Source organism: Rhinatrema bivittatum, chromosome 4 (assembly GCF_901001135.1).
Source record: "Rhinatrema bivittatum chromosome 4, aRhiBiv1.1, whole genome shotgun sequence".
Classification (NCBI taxonomy): Eukaryota; Metazoa; Chordata; class Amphibia; order Gymnophiona; family Rhinatrematidae; genus Rhinatrema; species Rhinatrema bivittatum.
This window is the reverse complement of record NC_042618.1, coordinates 272,394,813-272,412,566: the sequence shown is the minus strand read 5'-3', so window position 1 is coordinate 272,412,566 and position 17,754 is coordinate 272,394,813. Positions and strand designations below refer to the sequence as shown.

Below are 17,754 nucleotides of genomic sequence, written 5' to 3'. Positions count from 1 at the left end.
CTCCTGGTAAGTTTGAAAAGGCAGAGCAGTGGGGACGGATTCCCCGAGCTGACTCGGATCGTTGTTGCAAGTATCGTGGACTGCCGAAGCAAGTCCCGTTGGAGTTCCTTGCTAACTCGTTAGAAGTTAGCAAACAAACACTTTTAAAGTGCAAATGGATGACGTCACTCCGGGGGGACGCCCCCGAGGTTCGCGCCCTTGCTGGTACAAGTCTGGAGCGCGTGCACTTACATCATCAGGAACATGGCGGATCCGTAGCGTCAAGCCTGCCCAGGGACACCAGGACCAAGAGGCAGAGAGAAGCCGCGGCTGCAACTGTCCATCAGAGCCGAAGGGAATCGCTCCCAAGGTAAAGAGGGTGGAGCGAGGGGCGAGAAGAGGCACGAACGCAACAATTGGCCCAGGAGATCATGGTATGCGGATCTGCGACGACTCCAGTTGGACTCGCCCCTTCAACTTCCGGTAGACAGGAATCTGTTGTGGCAGGGACCTGTTCTTCACGAAGATCCGATTCAATTTTGTCTTACGGTATGGCATTTGAAAGGGCTTGCTTGCTGAAACGTAGATGCTCTGCAACTGTGATTTCCACCTTGTTAAGAACTAAAAGGTTCTACACTTCCTTGGCCTGTGTGTGGGTTTGGTGAGTATTTGAGGCCTGGTGTGAAGATCGAAGTGCTCTTCCTTGTTTGGTCAGATCCCACTGATTTTGGAATTTTTGCAGGATAGACTGAATAAAGGGTTGGCCCTTAATTCCTTGAAGGTACAGGTAGCAGCTCTCTCCTGTTTCAGGGCAGATGAATGGTGGATCCTTGCCGGCTCATCCTAATGTGGCCTGTTTCCTGAAAGAAGTGAAACATCTTCGTCCTCCCTTTCGGTTCCCAGTACCCTTGTGGAGTCTTAATTTCGTTTTGGATTTCTTGGCAGGCCATATTTTTAGACTGATGCGTAGCCTTTCCTTGCAGTTACTGACCTTGAAAATGGTGTTTCTTGTGGTGATTTGTTCTGCTCGTAGAATTTCTGGGCTGTAAGCCTCATCTAGCCAGGAACCATTCTTCCGGGTGATTTCAGGGATGCTATAGCTGCATACCGTTCCTTCTTTTTTATTGAAAGTGGTCTCTGATTTTCACTTGAATCAGTCTATCTCCCTGCTATCTCTGGACAGAGAAAGAGATGTACAGGAGTATTGCCTAGGGATATGAATCGTTTTTCTGACTGATGAAAATATCATTCGATATTTTCTCATCTGTCAGGTATCGGGGGGTCCCCAAAAGCGATAGGAAAACCCCACAAAATTTTCGTGTGGCTTTCTTATCGTTTTTGGGGGGGGGGAAGGGCACACAGGAAAAACAACCCCCAAACCCACCGACCCTTTAAATCGAATTATTTAGAACCCCCCCCCCAAACTTTTCTAAAGTACCTGGTGGTCTAGCAGGGTCCCAGGAGCGATCTCCTGCTCTCAGGCATTCGGCTGCCACTAATCAAAATGGCACCAATGGCCCTTGCCCTTACCATGTGACAGGGGCTATTGGTGCCATTGGCCGGCCCCTTTCACATGGTAGGAGCAATGGATGGCCTGCGCCATTTTTTAAGAAAAATCTTGCCAGAAGTTAAGAAATAAGAAATTATTACTTACCTGAAAATGTCCTTTTCTTTAGGATGGTCAGATGAATCCAGCATCCCGGCCTTGGCTGCCGAATGATTGTGTTATGGTCCTCCTGTGTGGCTACGTGTCACAGGGATTATTGATAAATGTTAATCCAGTCCCTAGACTAGTATTAATCCATTTTTTGTCTGAGTTCAATGTTTCCTGTTGCCTGAATATTGAAATGGTTATCTGTTTTTAATCAAGGTTTTTGCTAGTCTGTCCACAGTTTGCTTTTGAAGATAATACTGGCAGGCGGACGTCACTAAAGGGGTATATATACTGTGACATCAGTTTGCTCCATCTCCATCTGCTGGTAGAGGTGCATAACTCACTGGTTCTGGATTCCATCTGAGCATCCTAAAGAAAAGGAAATTTTCTTTTACTCGCAGATCCTTTGACAGTTCTTTTGCATTCCCCATGCTTCAGAAACCACCAAAGTTAGTGCAGCCCCATATGACATGCACAAGGGTTTCTCAAGAGTTTAGAAACTCATTGAGGATTTATACACACTAATTACAATCAAGCAAGGCACAGGTGTGGATACCTACCATTCATTGCCATTTCAACCTGTGGCATTAACTTGAGTGTATATTATCAGCCCAAACATTTAAGGGTATGTAAACTTTTGAACAGGACCATTTTATTATTTCCCTTATTGCTATGGTTCGTTTAATGATTGTGCTATTCTGTGATGCAAAAAATGTTTTAAAAATAACAGACGTGTTTTATCTGGTCACTCATGTTTTCTCAAAATGCTTCACATCTTACAAATTCTGCCAGGGGTATGTAAACTTATGAGCAAAACTACATGCGCTTTCTCACATACACACTCACTCTCATTCCTCTCATTCATTCCCCAGACTCTCATACACATGCGCATTCACTCATTTCTCTTCCTCTTCCAATCATACAGTCATCTCAGTAACTGCAAACCCTTCACTGCCAAACACTTTGAGAAGTAAGTCGAACCCCTAAGGTCTCAAAAAGCAGCAGCCTTATCTATGATATGGTAGCAATGCAAATATTATACCATGCTCTAGAACACAAATACACCACCTACTGGAGTTAACAGAACAAAGTCCTACAGAAAAACTACATGCTAGCAGAAATATTGCACTTCAGTAATACATACAGCACACAGACAGACCTGTACCTAATATAGCAATTAGACATGCAGACAAAAATAAAATAGAAAGAACCAAACTCTGAACAGTGAAATATTGAAGAAAGAACAAAATATAAATACGTAATGCACATTCCCAAAGATAACATGTGCCAATCACTAAAAATTCAAAATAATTTTTTTTACCTATGTTGTCTGATCTTATTTTTCTAATCAGTTGGTCCCAGGCTTTTTTTTAACTCCGTTTCCTTTCTTGTTTTTTTTCACAATTCCTTTTACATGGTCTCTCTTTCCTGTTTTCTTTCTTTTTTCAAGTCTTCTTCCCTTCCTCCATCCACTGGTAGTCACAAACAGAGGGTCTCTCCAAGTCACATACACACTCAGGCTTTCACCATGCCACCCAACTTCTCTGCATTGGGTCCCTGTCAGGTCCATCCTCTGAATGCGAGATAGCACATTACAGGTCTTTCCTACCGCTCGATTCAGCCTTGAACACGGATACTGCAATCTGCTGTAACAAGGTGTCCAGGTTCTGACAGAGAATTCTCCAAAAATGGAATAAAAGAGATTAAAAGTAATCAGAAAGGGAGACCTGTATACAGGCTGACTTCAAGGGAGATCTCATTACTCCTTAGTCCTTAAGCTACGTAAATTAACAGACAGGAGACAGAAAGCTCCTGCTTCAACAAAATCCAAACTAAAATTCATGAGGATAGATGTTGCTTAGGGATGATAAACAGCTAGACACACACCATCTGCAGCTCCCACATGGGGGAGTAAAACCCAATCTCCCCAGCAATTTAGTATGTTCTACTTAGTAACAGAAACCAGTGGTTCCCTACAAATATATATTTAAGAGAAAAGAATATTAGCAAAGAATTGTAAAAAGCAGTCAGAAACAGCCCTTCCTCTTCCATCTATAGCCTTGTGAAGCCGATGAAAAGTTTTGTCTGACTTCTTTGTGCCATGGAGACACTGTCCAGGAGAGAATGCTAACATGTCTGCTGATTTTAGGGAAGGGGTGTATTGTTTACAGTTTGCCTGCAGTGATAACCTTGCTAACTTGGGAGTATTTTTGTTTTGTATAGATATTGTTTCTGGTTTTAGAGTATTTTATTTCCCAAGGAAGCAATTTTCAGGTAGCTGCCATTTTATCATTGGCCTTTCCTTTGCACTTGTTTTTTTGTTTGTTTTTTTTTTTAATGACTTTGAATGTAAAGGTTGATTTGGTGGCATGAGAGGCTTCTAAGAAAATTAAAAAGCCATGGGATAGGAGGCGATGCCCTTTTGTGGATTGCAAACTAGTTAAGACAGGAAAGAGAGTAGGATTAAATGGACTGTTTTCCCAGTGGTAAAAGGTAAACAGTGGAGTGCCTCAAGGATGTGTACTTGGACCAATGCTTTTCAATATATTTATAAATGATCTGGAAAGGAATACGACGAGTGGAGTGATCAAATTTGCAGATGACTCAAAATTATTCAGAGTAGTTGGGGACCTTGCAAGACTGGAAGATTGGGCATTTATGTGGCAGATGAAATATAATGTGGACAAGGTGATGCATATAGGGAAAAATAATCCATGCTGCAGCTAAACAATGTTAGGTTCCATTTTAGGAGTTACCACCCAGGAAAAAGATCTGGGCGTCATAGTTGATATTACATTGAAATCATCTGCTCAGTATGCTGTGGTGGTCAGAAAAGCAAACAATGTTAGGAATTTTTAGGAAGGGAATGGCAAATAAAAAGGAGGATGACATAATGCCTCTGAACCCCAGCGAGTGAGGAGGAAGCTCTCCCATCGCACACTTCCGCAGGAGCCGACGAGACTGGACAGCGAGGGATTTCTTCCTTCTGTCTGGGGAGGAGCAGCGCACGGCGGTGCCCCGCAGACTCTTTGCTCTCATGGCTCTGTTGCCTCTCCTTAGTTTAATTTTTCCTTTTTTGGGTGTAAGAGAGGGGAGGGTTTGTTGGATTTTTTTTGTTTGTGTTTTAAGTGTGGAGTAGATCAGAGTTCCGATTCTCCCGCCCTGCTCACTTCAGCTTCTTATGTGTTTTTTAGGGGGGGGGGAGGGGGCTTGGTTTAGAAAGCCGCAGATGGGTTTTGGGGCCGCGTGTCTATTTTTTGGATCTTCACAGCAATACAAGCAATAGTGCACTTTTGTGGGGAGGGGATCCGTACTAGCTGTTAAGGATAGAGGGGCGAGTGTCGAACCAAACTGACCTGGCTCACTCTTGTGCTCTCCGCTCCCCTCGAGAGATTTCTCTGTAGCCAAGGGCCTTCTCACTCTCTCCCAAGGCAAAACAGCCAGAGGGCCGTGGCTGGTTCCATCAGCTTTACGCCGCAGGCAAAAGAGCACAGAGGATCCGATAGAGAGGAATGGAAGGGTTTGAGAAGGGCACTGAGACGTGCTTTGTTGTGGGGGGCAGGATCCTAGTTAGAGAATGGAAGAAGCAATCAGCACAACCAGAGATCGTTTGGTCTCCGGGTGCCACATTACACCCTGAGGACAGTGGTGCGCTTTTTCTCTACCCTGCCAGGCTCGTTCTGCTGAAAGGAAGAATGTTTAGACTGCACCTTGAATACTGTGTACAGTTCTGGTCCCCGCATTTCAAAAACGATATAGTTGCACTGGAGAAAGTACAGAGAAGGGTGACCAAAATAAAGGGCATGGAACGGCTCCCCTATGAGGACAGGCTAAAGAGGTTAGGGCTGTTCAGTGTGGAGAAGAGACGGCTGAGGGGGAGATGAAAGGACTTGAATGGGTAAATGTGAAACAATTATTTACTCTCTTGAATAATAGAAGGACTAGGGGGAACTCCATGAAGTTAGCAAGTAGCACGTTTAAGGCAAATTGGAGAAAATGATTTTTCACTCAATGCACAATAAAGCTCTGGAATTTGTTACCAGAGGATGTGGTTAAGGCAGCTAATGTAGCTGGGTTTAGATAAGTTCCTTGAAAAGAAGGCCATAAACTGCTGTTAATGAATACTAGCTGCTGCTTGTTGCTGATATTAGTAGCATGGGATCTTTTTAATTTTTGGATGCTTGCCAAGTACTTATAACTTGATTGGTTACTGTTGGAGACAAAATATTGGGCTTGATGGACCCTTGGTCTGTTCTGGTACGGCATATCTTATGTAAAGATAAAAGAGTACAAGAAGGTACAAATAACTTCTCTTGATTATACATCAAGTGCATACACAATGAGAGAACAATAAAATATCAACAGAAAAATATTTTAATATATTTCTAAAGTGCAAAAGTGTAACACACAGAATTGTAACAATACATAACTGACTACAACTCTCTCAAATTTTTATATAGATAAACCCAACACTATATTTTAATACATCATTTATGATATAGCAGTAAGATATCTTTGTTCACACCATACACAAATATTCATATGACCCACACATACCTTCACTGTACCTAATATCCATACAATAAATGCCACTCCACAATAACTCAGAAATAATAATTGTGTGATGCTTTTTGCGCAATCTTGTCTCTTTCCTGAGCATGTGAGCATCTCTTCACTGCCTTTCTACCTTATCACCTGTTTGCTCTTCATTACTATTCCATGGGAAAATTCCATCAAAAAATCTTTTATTGTAGTCAGTTATGTATTGTTACAATTCTTTGTTATATTTTTGCATAATTTTGAAATGTATTAAAATTTAATATTTATTTCAATATTTTGCTGTTGATATATTGTTATTCTCTCATTTTGTATGTATGAAAGATATAAAACCACACTAGTCATATATTAAGATATACAATGTTCCAAGTGCTATAACAATACCAGCGGTCCTCCCAGTGGCAGAATCCTACTTAAAGGAGCTCAATAGTTATGAGAACGAAAGACTAGGCCATGGAGTTGGCTTTCCCTCAAGCTTCTAAGAATTATTTTCTTTAGACCTCAGAATGTAAAATACTGCTGTGTATATTTTGTGTCTGATTTTAGTTCTTGATTTTTCAGAAACGGGAAGGCCTGCTTCAGACATCACATGTGACAGAGGAGCTCACAACCACAACAGAGTAAGCAGGAAGTCCTTGCCCTTCTCTGTAAGAGAAGTTAGTGAGAGATTCAGGTTAACCTTGAGAAATCTTTGTTGCACATACTTCTCAGATAAATGTGGTATGGACATTTTATACTGATCTTTTTCCCTGGAGTTACTCTTATAAGTGTCTTTCTTATAAAGGTCATGCTGTGGCTTTTTGCTTTTCTTTCTGCTCAGTAAGATGATTTCAGTAACATTTTGCCTATTTGGACTGCAGAATAATCTCTTAAAAGAGATTGCTTCTGTTTTCCAAATCTAATAATCAGAAGTTGTAAAAAAAAAAAAAAATGTTATGGATCAGAGAAACTTAAAATAATAAACATTCAGTGAACTAGCACTGGCTAAGAAAAGGTAATAAGAATTCAGAACTCTAAGAAAGGTCTTTAAAGTAGCATTTTATGTTATAGTATTCCTTTCAACCACATGGGTAAATGGAATCTTATTTTTATTATTTATTTCTATGCAGCCAAATGCTAAACAATAATAACTTAATACTGAACATATTTTATTTTTAAAAGTCAGTCACAGAGCATCTGGAGGCTTCATATGGTGTTGCCAGCTGAGATTTGAATCATCATGTTTTGATGTCATATGAGAACTGCAGTAAAATGAGAAGCTGCTGTTGCAAGCTAGCACTGGCTTCAGCTGTGATTGACAGTCAGATACGTACTAAGAACCCTTTTAGTTGCCTTGCATCAGGCTTTTCTAGCAATTTTGCCAGTAGATTTATAAGTTATTTCTACACTGCAATGAATTGCCAGTAATAACTGCATGTTCCCTGTACGTACCAGGATCAGTCCAGGACACCTGGGTTGTGACTCCGCACCAGTAGATGGAGACAGATTAAAACTTGTGGGCGGAGCCTTATATGCCCCTGTGCCAGTCACAGCCCCTCAGTCTTACTCTGTCTCCAGTAGATGGTGCAGGTGCTGTCACAGCCCCTGCCTGGCATGATTCTGTTAGTCGGTCAGGTTCGGTTATTTTTTAGGTAACTTGGTGTTTTTGAGGTAAGCTTCGGTGAGCTTCTCCAAGTAGGTGTTTTCTTTTAGTGATTATAGCTGTCCGCCCTGCCTCCCAGGGGGGTTGAGAGGTCCTGAGGGGACTACCCCCCCCCCTGGTTGAGGCCGCTGCTAGGGTCGAGGACCCGGCTTACCTAGTAGCAGCGTCAGGGGTGACACCGGGGAGCCCGGTTCACTCACCCCTGCAGGACAAGGGCTCCAGAACCAAAGACAGCTGCAAACTGTGTAAAAAAAAAAAAAAAGGGTTTTTTTTTGTTTTCGTTGTGCCGGCTCTCCGTTTACTCGCGTCTCAATCTCCGCTCCGTTTTTAGGGGGGGGGGGGCGCCGGTAGCAGAAGGGAGGTCGCCGGTTTTGAATTTTTAATTTCTTTGAAATTTCGCTGCGTTTCCCGCCCGTTTTTCGCCGCGATTGCCGGCATGCCTGCGGCTCGGCTTGCCCACGAAAGAAGGAGTGTCCGGATCGCCTCGGGGGGCCCGGCCCTGAACCGCGCGATCGCCGCCGCGCGGGGGGGGGCGCGGCTGGTAGGCCCAAGATTTTCTTCCCGCGCTGGGCGAGTGCGGCGGCCATTTTAGATTACAGCCGCGAATTTGCTCGGTTCTCGGCAGGGGATACAGCTCCGCCCCCCGCGTTTTCTCCGCTGCGGGGTCCGGCGGGGGGGGGGCCCCCCACGGAGGGGCCTCGATATCCGGTGGCTACCGCGGATGTTTTCTGCAGATTCGGGTTCCTTTTTCATCTGTTGTTGCGCAGGGTTTAAATATCAGCATAGTAAGCGCAGCCGGAGGGGCGTCGCGGGGGGGTGGGGGGCACCCGCTGGTCTGCTCCAAAGAAAAAGAACACTATGGGTGTGGCGGAGGGCTCTTGGGAGCCCTCGCGGTGGAAGCTTCCGCCGCGTGGCGTACTTCAGGTGTCTGAGAAGGAATCTTCATCGGCAGTTGACTCAGAGTCTCCAGAGGAGCCCCTGATGGGGCCCGAGGAGGCGGCTGCGGATGGTCCCGTCCAGCCCAGCGCGGGCAAAGGGACACTAGCCGTGGAGGGGGAGGACCCCAAGGTGGTGCGGCTCTTTCGCAGGGAAGCACTGTCCCCGCTGCTTCCGGCAATTCTCAGGAACTGGCAATAGAGGCTCCGCCAGTGGTGGCCCATCCAGAGGCAAACATGGATCCGGTGCTCTTAGGTCTTGCGGGCCCAGCAGTAGCATTTCCTTTTTAACTTTCTTCGACAGATATCCGGTTCAGTGAATGGGATACGCCGGAGTTACGCTTGCAGGTCAGTATGGCCATGGACAAGCTTACCCGCTACCCGAGGATGCGCTGGAACTCCTTCGACTGCCGCAGGGGGATGTCGCAGTCTCTGCGATGACGCAGAGGTCGACCATTCCGGTTACGGGAGCCACGGCTCTCCGGGATCTACAGGATAGGAAACTGGAAGTGCAACTCCAGAAGATTTTGGAAGTGTCTGCCCTGGGTGTGCGGGCTGCCCGACTTCGCTATCCGAGTGAGTCTGCGCTGGGCAATGGGCCCAAGTTTTTCAGGTGAACGCAGGTCTGTCGGCGGCAAAGGCATCACAGGCAGATAGGTGGAGGCAGCAATTGCGTATGGGGCAGTTGCTCTCCACGGTTTGCCGCGTTCATCCGCTAGGTCCAGAATGGCGGCTGTATCTGCGCGTTGCCTGCTGTGGCTGCGCAACTGGGCTGCAGATGGTTCGTCCAAACCGGCTGCCTGGGGGCAGATTCAGGGCGCGCTCCCTCCTCTCGGCATGCCGTTTCCGAGGACCCAGGATTTCGCGTCCTCAATGGTCTACCGGTCCTTATAGGTCAGCTTCCTCCCGGATCCCTCAATGGCAGCAACCGGTCCTTATTGGTCAGCTTCCTCCCGGATCCCTCAATGGCAGCAGTCTTTTCGGGATACACGCTTTGGTAGATAGGGAGGAGCCCAAGTCTTCACACTGTTACGCGGCCGGCCCATCCCTCACCTCAGCCCCAGTACGTCGTTTCCAATGTAGGGGCGCGGTTGACCTTGCTGGTCGAGGAGTGGACCAGGATAACGTCGGGCCAGTGGGTCCTCAACGTGTTAAAGCTCGGCTACTCATTAGATTTTGGTAGTTTCCCAGCAGTCAAGTTCCTGGTCTCGCCGTGCAAGGCTCCCGCAAAGAAAGCAGCAGTGCTAGACACCATCCAGCGCTTGGAAAAGTTGGGAGCCATTTCCCCCGTTCCGATCTGTCAGCACGGCAAAGGGCGTTATTCCAATTACTTCATTGTTCCAAAGAAAGTTGGCTCTTCAAGCCCTATCCTAGATTTAAAAGGGGTGAACGGAGGCCTGTGTGGGCCTCACTTCAAAATGGAAACTATTTGGTCGGTGACCGTCTCTGTGCGTACAGGAGAATTCCTGGCCTCACTAGATCTCACAGAGGCGTACCTTCGCGTAGGAATTCAACTGTCGTTTTTAGCGATCCCTACGGTTCTGACGTCCTAGGGCGGCATTATCGATTCAGGGCTCTCCCGTGTGGGTTCACAACGGCGCCTCATACGTTCATGACGGTGATGGTCGTGGTGGCGGCGCAGCTACGCCGGGAGGGTTTTCTGGTTCATCCTTACCTGGACGATTGGTTGATTCGGGCGAAGTCCGAGGATCAGTGTCGGTTGGCGGTGGCCAGGGGCCTACACCTCTTGCAGTCTCTAGGCTGGGTAGTCAATTGCAACAAGGGTCAAGTGGTACCCACGCAGACCTTGGAATACCTTCGACGACACGGTGCTGCGTGTTCCTGTCGCAGGAACGAAGGTGCACACTGCAGTCTCAAGTGAGGCGTTTGCTGTCGCTACACCTACCACGGGTCGGCGATTACCTGATGGTCCTGGGTACTATGGCCTCCACTCTCGCGTTGGGCTCCTGGGCGTTCACTCATCTACAGCCATTGCAGTCGTCCTTCCTATCCCGCTGGAAGCCGTTTTCGGGGGAATTCTACCGTCCACTTCCACTTGTAGGCCGGGCGAGATCCAGCCTGGTGGCTCGATTCCAGTCATCTGACCTCTGGAGTGTCCCTCCTAGTGCTCAACTGGACAGTGGTGACCATGGACGCAAGTCTCTCCGGATACGGAGCGATCTGTCTAGGTAAGTCCGTTCAAGGCCTATGGTCAGCGTCTCAAGCCCGAGGGGCTATCAACCGACGGGAGACCAGAGCGGTCCGTTGGGCGCTGCACTCGTTCCTGCCTCTGCTGAGGGGACGAGCGGTCCGTGTTTTGTCGGACAACGCATCCACAGTGGCCTACATCGATCGCCAAGGAGGGACGGGAAGCCCACGTCCATAGCCAAGGAGGGACGAGAAGCCCACAGGTAGCAGAGGAGGCGCGGCTCTTGCTGGCTTGGTCGGAACTAAATCTCGACAACGTCGCAGCCTCTCCCATCGCATGGGGTCGACGACGTCCAGGCAGTTTTTCTCAGCCTTCATCGTCGAGTTCCCGGGGACTGGGAGCTGGCGGACGGGGCGGTTCGCCTCATCGGCAAGACGTGGGGTATCCCCACATGGACTGGATGGCCAGTGGCGAATTGGCTCCGAGAAAGGGGAGCAGGAGGAGTCGACGTTTTTGGTGCTTGCCTGGCCGACGGATGTCCGGCTGTACGTTTTCCTCCGGGGCCAATGTTTCGGCAACATTCTGCGCCGCATAGAATTGCATCCATTCAACGTGATCAGGGTGGCTCCGGATTGGCCTCGCCGTCCGTGGTTCGCGGACCTCATTCGGGGACGGCTACCGGGCGTCCCATGCGTCTCCAGGGGTTCGCGGGGCTCCTCAGTCAGGGCCCCGTCTGGTTGGCGGACGCGGTTCCCTTCTGTCTCGCGGCATGGCATTTTGAGAGGCCTCGGCTACAGGGGACATGTTACTCTGACGCGGTGGTGGCTATGCTGCTGAGGTCCAGGAAGCAGCCTACGTTCTTGGCATACGTCCGGGTCTCTGTAGTCTTTGAGGAATGGTGCGTGCAGCGGAGTGTGGTATCTGATCTTCTGGTTTTCTCCAGGCTGGTCTGGCCAAAGGCTTGGCATGCAGTTCCCTGCGGGTCCAAGTGGCGGCGCTTGGTTGCTGGCGGGTCCTGATGTCTCCCGTTTTCTAAGGGGGCTAAGCATTTCCGTCCTCCATTGCTTTTCCCCTGCCCGTCCTGGAATCTTAATTGGGTTCTTTCCACCTTGTGCACGGCACCGTTTGCCCCTTGAAGCGGATGAATCTTAAGGATTTCACATTGTAGACTGTATTCTTGGTGGCGCTTGGCTCGGTGCGGCACTTCTCCGAGTTGCAGGCTCTCTCCGGTAGGGTCCCTTTTTGCGTATTTCCGCTTCGGGAGTATCCTGGCGGTCGACCCCTTCCTCTCTACCTACGGTCTTTTTTCTTTTGAATCAGTCAGTTGAGCTGTCCGCTCTGCGGCCGGGAGCTCCTCTGATCCTCTAGCGAGCGACTTCATGAGGCTTGCTGAGCGAAGATCCCTTCTACGCTACCTGGAGGTCACGACTTCCTTTCGGATAGCAGATCATTTGTTTCCTTTCGGGTCCAAGGAACGGGAGCCGCAGCATCCCACACGACGATTGCCTGTTTGGCTAAAAGAAACCATTGGGTTGGCATACCTCGTGTGGGGAAAACCGGTTCCTGGGGGGCCTCCTCAGGGCTCGCTCGACGCAGTCCCAAGCGGTGTCTTGGGCGGAGTCTTTGCAGGTATCGCCTCCGGAGTTTGCAGAGCGGCTACCTGGAAGTCGTTCCATACCTTCATTAGACATTACCGGTTGGAGGTTCCAGCAACTGTTTCCGGGGGTTTTGGAGAGTAGGTACTCCGAGCGGGACTCTCTGCTTCCCACCCTCGGTAATTTAGCTCTGGTACATCCCAGGTGTCCTGGACTGATCCTGGTACGTACAGGGAAAGGAAAATTAGTTTCTTACCTGATAATTTTCATTCCTGTAGTACCAAGGATCAGTCCAGGATCCCGCCCGCAGCACTGCGTAGTAGTAACGGAGAGTCCGCTCAGTGTTTTCTTAGCTACCCTGGTCGCTTGTTTGCGCTCTGCTGGTTGCGGAGTCCAGTTTCGGAAGGGGTTTGCGTTATGTTCGGTTTCCTTAAAGGTAGTTGTTAGCTAGTTCTAGTGGCGTTTCTACTTTGACATTATGTAAGACTGAGGGGCTGTGACTGGCACAGGGGCATATAAGGCTCCGCCCACAAGTTTTAATCTGTCTCCATCTACTGGTGCGGAGTCACAACCCAGGTGTCCTGGACTGATCCTTGGTACTACAGGAACGAAAATTATCAGGTAAGAAACTAATTTTCCTTTTGGTTGATGGAGAAGACAACCAGAGTGTCCCCCTGTAAAGTAGTTTTGCCTTCTGAAAGAAATTTTGCAATTACACTAAATCTGCAAATCATAAAGAAGCTTTCATAATTCCATTATCTGCTTTATATTGAACCGTTTTTCTGGCATGGTTTGTGCAATTTGGATATCCCATCATGGTATGGCCAGCAATCACCTTTTACATCTTTAAGATAGTCTAATTGTGGGTTTCTTTCCTTTCCTTAAAGGTCCAGTATAAAGATATTAGGTGCCCTAGGGGAACCTTCTGTTACGTGCCCTGTCTGTGTACGACTCACGCACAGACCTGCTCACCTCTCTGGCTCCTCAGCAGGTCCCGGGTCAGCCTCCCCAGTGGCAGCTGCAAGCACTTCCAGGCCCCGGCATCCCGCAGCGGCGGTCGCCGGGCCTTCCGCTGCGCACCAGGCCTCACGCCGGAGTTCAGCACCATCCATGGTGTTGGCCACGCCCCTACGGGTGCGCGTGCATGGAACGCCCAGCCTTTAGTATGGCCAGGGGCGGGTCCTAGCTCCACGGTGGCTCTGATTGAAGGAACTACTTAAGGAAGTTCCTGCCTGCACTTCCTCGCCTTGGCAATCGAGTCGGCATTGTATTGTGTGCTAGATTGTCACTGCGTTCTGAAGTCTTGTTCCAGTCTTGTTCCAGGCTTGTTCCTGCATCCTATTGTTCCAGCATCTTCCTGTTCCAGTGTTCGTCCGTCCATCTCCCCAGTTAGTACCCTCGGACTGTCTCTCTGGTACTGACCTTGGCTCGTCCCTTGACCACTCTGCCTGATGCCTGCCTTCTGACCTCAGCCTGCCTGTGACCTCATCTGACCTCCGGAACCTGACCCCTGCTTGCTGACTACTCTTGGATTGATTCCTGGTATCTGACCTCGGCCTGATTGACTGTCTTCTGATTCTGGCTCTGTCGCTTGCCTTGTCATCACCTATGCTGTTCTGGTCTTCCTTGCTCCATCTGACCTCCAGCCTTGAACCTGACCGTGCTCCCTTCCTGTCTGTGGGCACGCCTGTCTACCATCTCTCCAGGAGACCCTGCGAGGCCCACCTAAGTCCAAGTGGCCCGGGTCCCTACGGGCTCCACCCAGGGGGCCTGCGGGCTTCCATTGGTGAAGCTCATCCTAGCCACTGTCTCCTCCAGTGCTCCGCCCCCTGGGGGCAGGTGCTTCCTTTTCCCTACCAGGGAACCATTCTCCACTGCTCCAGGACAAGGGTCCACCCATGAGCGCAACAGGTTGCCAAGGCCATGGATTTGGCGGAGTCTCCCGCCTCCAGGGCCCTACCAGGTTTGGCTTCCACAGTCAAAGAACATCGTCACGCTTTGGAATCGCTGGCTTCTTCGGTGGAAGAGCTTTGTTCCCAGCTACGAGATATAGCTTTGGCCAATCCTGTGGGCCATTTGGCCTCTATGCTTCCCAAGGCATCGTCGGCACTTCCCGCACCTCCTCGATACAATGGGGACTCACGCTCCAGTTGTGGCTTCCTTAATCATTGCTTCATGCAATTTGCACTGCAACCCTCATTGTTCCTGAAGGAAATCACCAAGGTGACCTTCATCCTATCTCGCCTGGAAGGGAAGGCTCTCGCATGGGCCTCTCCCTTATGGGAACGCTCGGATCCTATACTTTCCAAGTTATCAGAGTTTGTTGCTCTCTTCAAGCAGATCTTCAGAGACCCAGACCACCAGGCTGTAGCCAGTCATAACCTACTCCACCTTTGCCAAGGGTCCCGGACCCTCTCTGAGTATACAGTGGAGTTTAGGACTCTGGCCACGGAGCTTGGGTGGCAAGAAGATTGTCTGCAAGCCATCTTCTTAGATGGACTCTCCTGCGCTCTTAAAGATGAACTCTCCGTCCGTGAGACTCCCACGTCTCTAGAGGACTGATTTCCCTTACCGGGAAGATCGACCATCATCTCCGGCAAAGGCGCCTAGAAGTAAAGGCCTCCCGCTCTCCTACTCCGCATCCCACGTGTGTCCCAAGTCCCCAGTCAAGACTCCAGCACCACCACTCTCTAACGTGGTGGAACCTATGGAGGTGAACCGTGGGCGACCTTCTCCGACTGAATACCTCCCTCAGAGGAAGGAGGGTCTCTGCCTTTACTGTGGCACTTCCGGTCATCGTTTGCAGTCCTGCTCGGTTCGTCCTGAAAACTGCAACGCCTGAGCCCGGCGGGGGTCCCGAGCTTAGGCACTACTGTCACCAGCCCCCAACTCTTGCTTCCGGTCTCTCTCAGCATCGAGGCCCACTCCTTCACCACCACTGCTTTTGTTGACACTGGAGCAAGTGGTAGCTTCAACATGGATGACATTGTCAAGCTTCTGAACATTCCTCTTAAACCATTAGATGTGAGCCTCCGTATCACCTCGATTCAAGGAGAACATCTTCCAGGGCTCATCACCCACCAAACAGTGGCTGTTCATCTTAACCGTGGGCACTCTCCACGAGGAGGAGATGTCCTTCTATGTATTAAAACGTTCCACTCATCCAGTTATCCTGGGGCTGCCCTGGCTTCAGACCCACGAACCCCAGGTCAATTGGCGTTCCCTGCAGTTGATGCAGTGGGGCTCTAAGTGCCAGAAGACATGTTTACGTCCAGGATCTCCAGTAATTCCTGTTCTGAAGTCTGTTACTCTTCCTGGTTTGCCTCCTCAGTACGCTGACTTCAAAGATGTCTTCTCGAAGCAGAAAGCGGATACCTTGCCTCCATTACACAATTTTGACTGTCCCATTGAACTCCTGCCGGGCACAACACCTCCCTGTCCCAACTTGAAACCCAGGCTATGTCTGAGTATATGAAAGAGAACCCAGAAAAGGGGTTCATTCGTCCTTCTGATTCTGCTTCTGGAACGGGTTTTTTCTTTGTTAAGAAAAAAAGACTGCGGTTTACGCCCTTGCATTGACTACAGAGGGCTCAACGCCATAACCCGCCAAGACCGATACCCCCTGCCCCTTATCAGCAAGCTGTTTGACCGCCTTGAAGGGGCACGGATCTTCACCAAGTTAGATCTGAGGGGTGCGTACAATCTGGTACGCATCCGACCTGAAGATATCTGGAAAATCGCATTCAACATGAAGGATGGTCACTATGAATATACCGTGATGCCCTTTGGGCTATGCAATACCCCAGCGGTCTTTCAATGAATTATGAATAAAATTCTCCGAGACCTTTTGTATTCCTTCGTAGTCGTCTATCTTGACGACATCCTGATCTTTTCTAAAGACCTTGAATCCCATCAAGATCATGTTAGGATTGTCCTTCAACGTCTAAGAGAAAACCACCTTTACGCCAAGTTAGAAAAATGCCTCTTCAAGCGTAATCACTTACCCTTCCTAGGGTACATCATATCCGATCGAGGTTTCTCCATGGATCCAGAGAAAGTTCAGGGGATCCGTGACTGGCTTCAGCTGGTAGGCCTACGGGCCTTACAATGTTTCCTTGGCTTCACTAATTATTACCAGAGCTTCATTGCCAATTATTCTACTCTAGCTGCTCCGCTTACTGCCATGACCAAGAAAGGGGCTAACGCTCGTGTGTGGACTCCTAAAGCACAAGCCGCCTTTCAGATGCTTAAGGAAGCTTTTTGTTCTGGTCCATGTCTTCAGCATCCGGACCCAAGGCGTCCATTTGTCGTCGAAGTCGACGCCTCTGCAATTGGTGCAGGGGCTGTTTTGAGCCAGTATTCCCCTAAGGGCAAATTGATACCTTGTTCATTCTACTCACACAAGTTCTCTCCTACAGAGCAATGTTATACCGTTAGTGACCAAGAACTCCTCGCTGTCAAGTTGGCACTCCAAGAGTGGCGCCCCTGGTTGGAAGGGGCGCAACACAAATTTACCATCTTCACTGACCATAAGAACCTTGAGCACCTTAAAGAGGCTCAACTCTTGAATCCTCGACGAGCCCGATGGGTGCTCTTCTTTGAATGCTCTAACTTTGTTCTATGCTTTCGCCCAGGTTCTAAGAACCTTCGTGCTGATGCACTGTCAAGATCATTCGATCCTGAAGATGTTCCAGATGCCCCTAGCTACATTATAGCCTGTGTATCCCTTGGTGTGACCACTACAGTTCCTACTGGGGAAAACCATCATTCCATGTAGATTACGTGAACGAGTTCTGAAATGGGCTCATGATTCCAAGTTGGCAGGACACCCGGGTCGTGCCAGAACCCTAGAGATGTTACAGAGATATTGGTGGCCCAACATGGTACAAGATGCCAGGAATTATGTAGATTCTTGTCCTGTCTGCGCCCAACCGAAGCCGCCTACCTGAAGGCCTTGGGGCCTACTCCAACCTCTTCCAGCACCTACCAAGCCATGGTCCAGCATCTCAATGGACTTTATCACAGTCCTGCCTCCGTCCCAGAACAATACCGTAATCTGGGTCATCATTGATTGTTTTTTGAAGATGGGTCACTTTATTCCCTTGACGGCCTTCCATCGGCCCCAGAATTAGCCAAGTTGTTTTTGAAACACATTTTCCATCTCCATGGACTCCCAAAGGAGATTATATTTGACCGAGGACCACAGTTTGCTGCCAGGTACTGGTATTCCCTATGTAAAAAGT

General features: G+C 48.9%; 1 protein-coding gene across 1 annotated transcript in view; it reads left to right on the top strand.

Moving 5' to 3' along the window:
• The window catches only part of PARVB (parvin beta), a 465,356-nt gene that overhangs the window by 247,535 nt on the left and 200,067 nt on the right, over positions 1-17,754 (top strand). Inside the window, 1 exon segment of the mRNA XM_029600119.1 lies at positions 6,752-6,810. Coding sequence (XP_029455979.1) covers positions 6,752-6,810 — 59 coding nt within the window.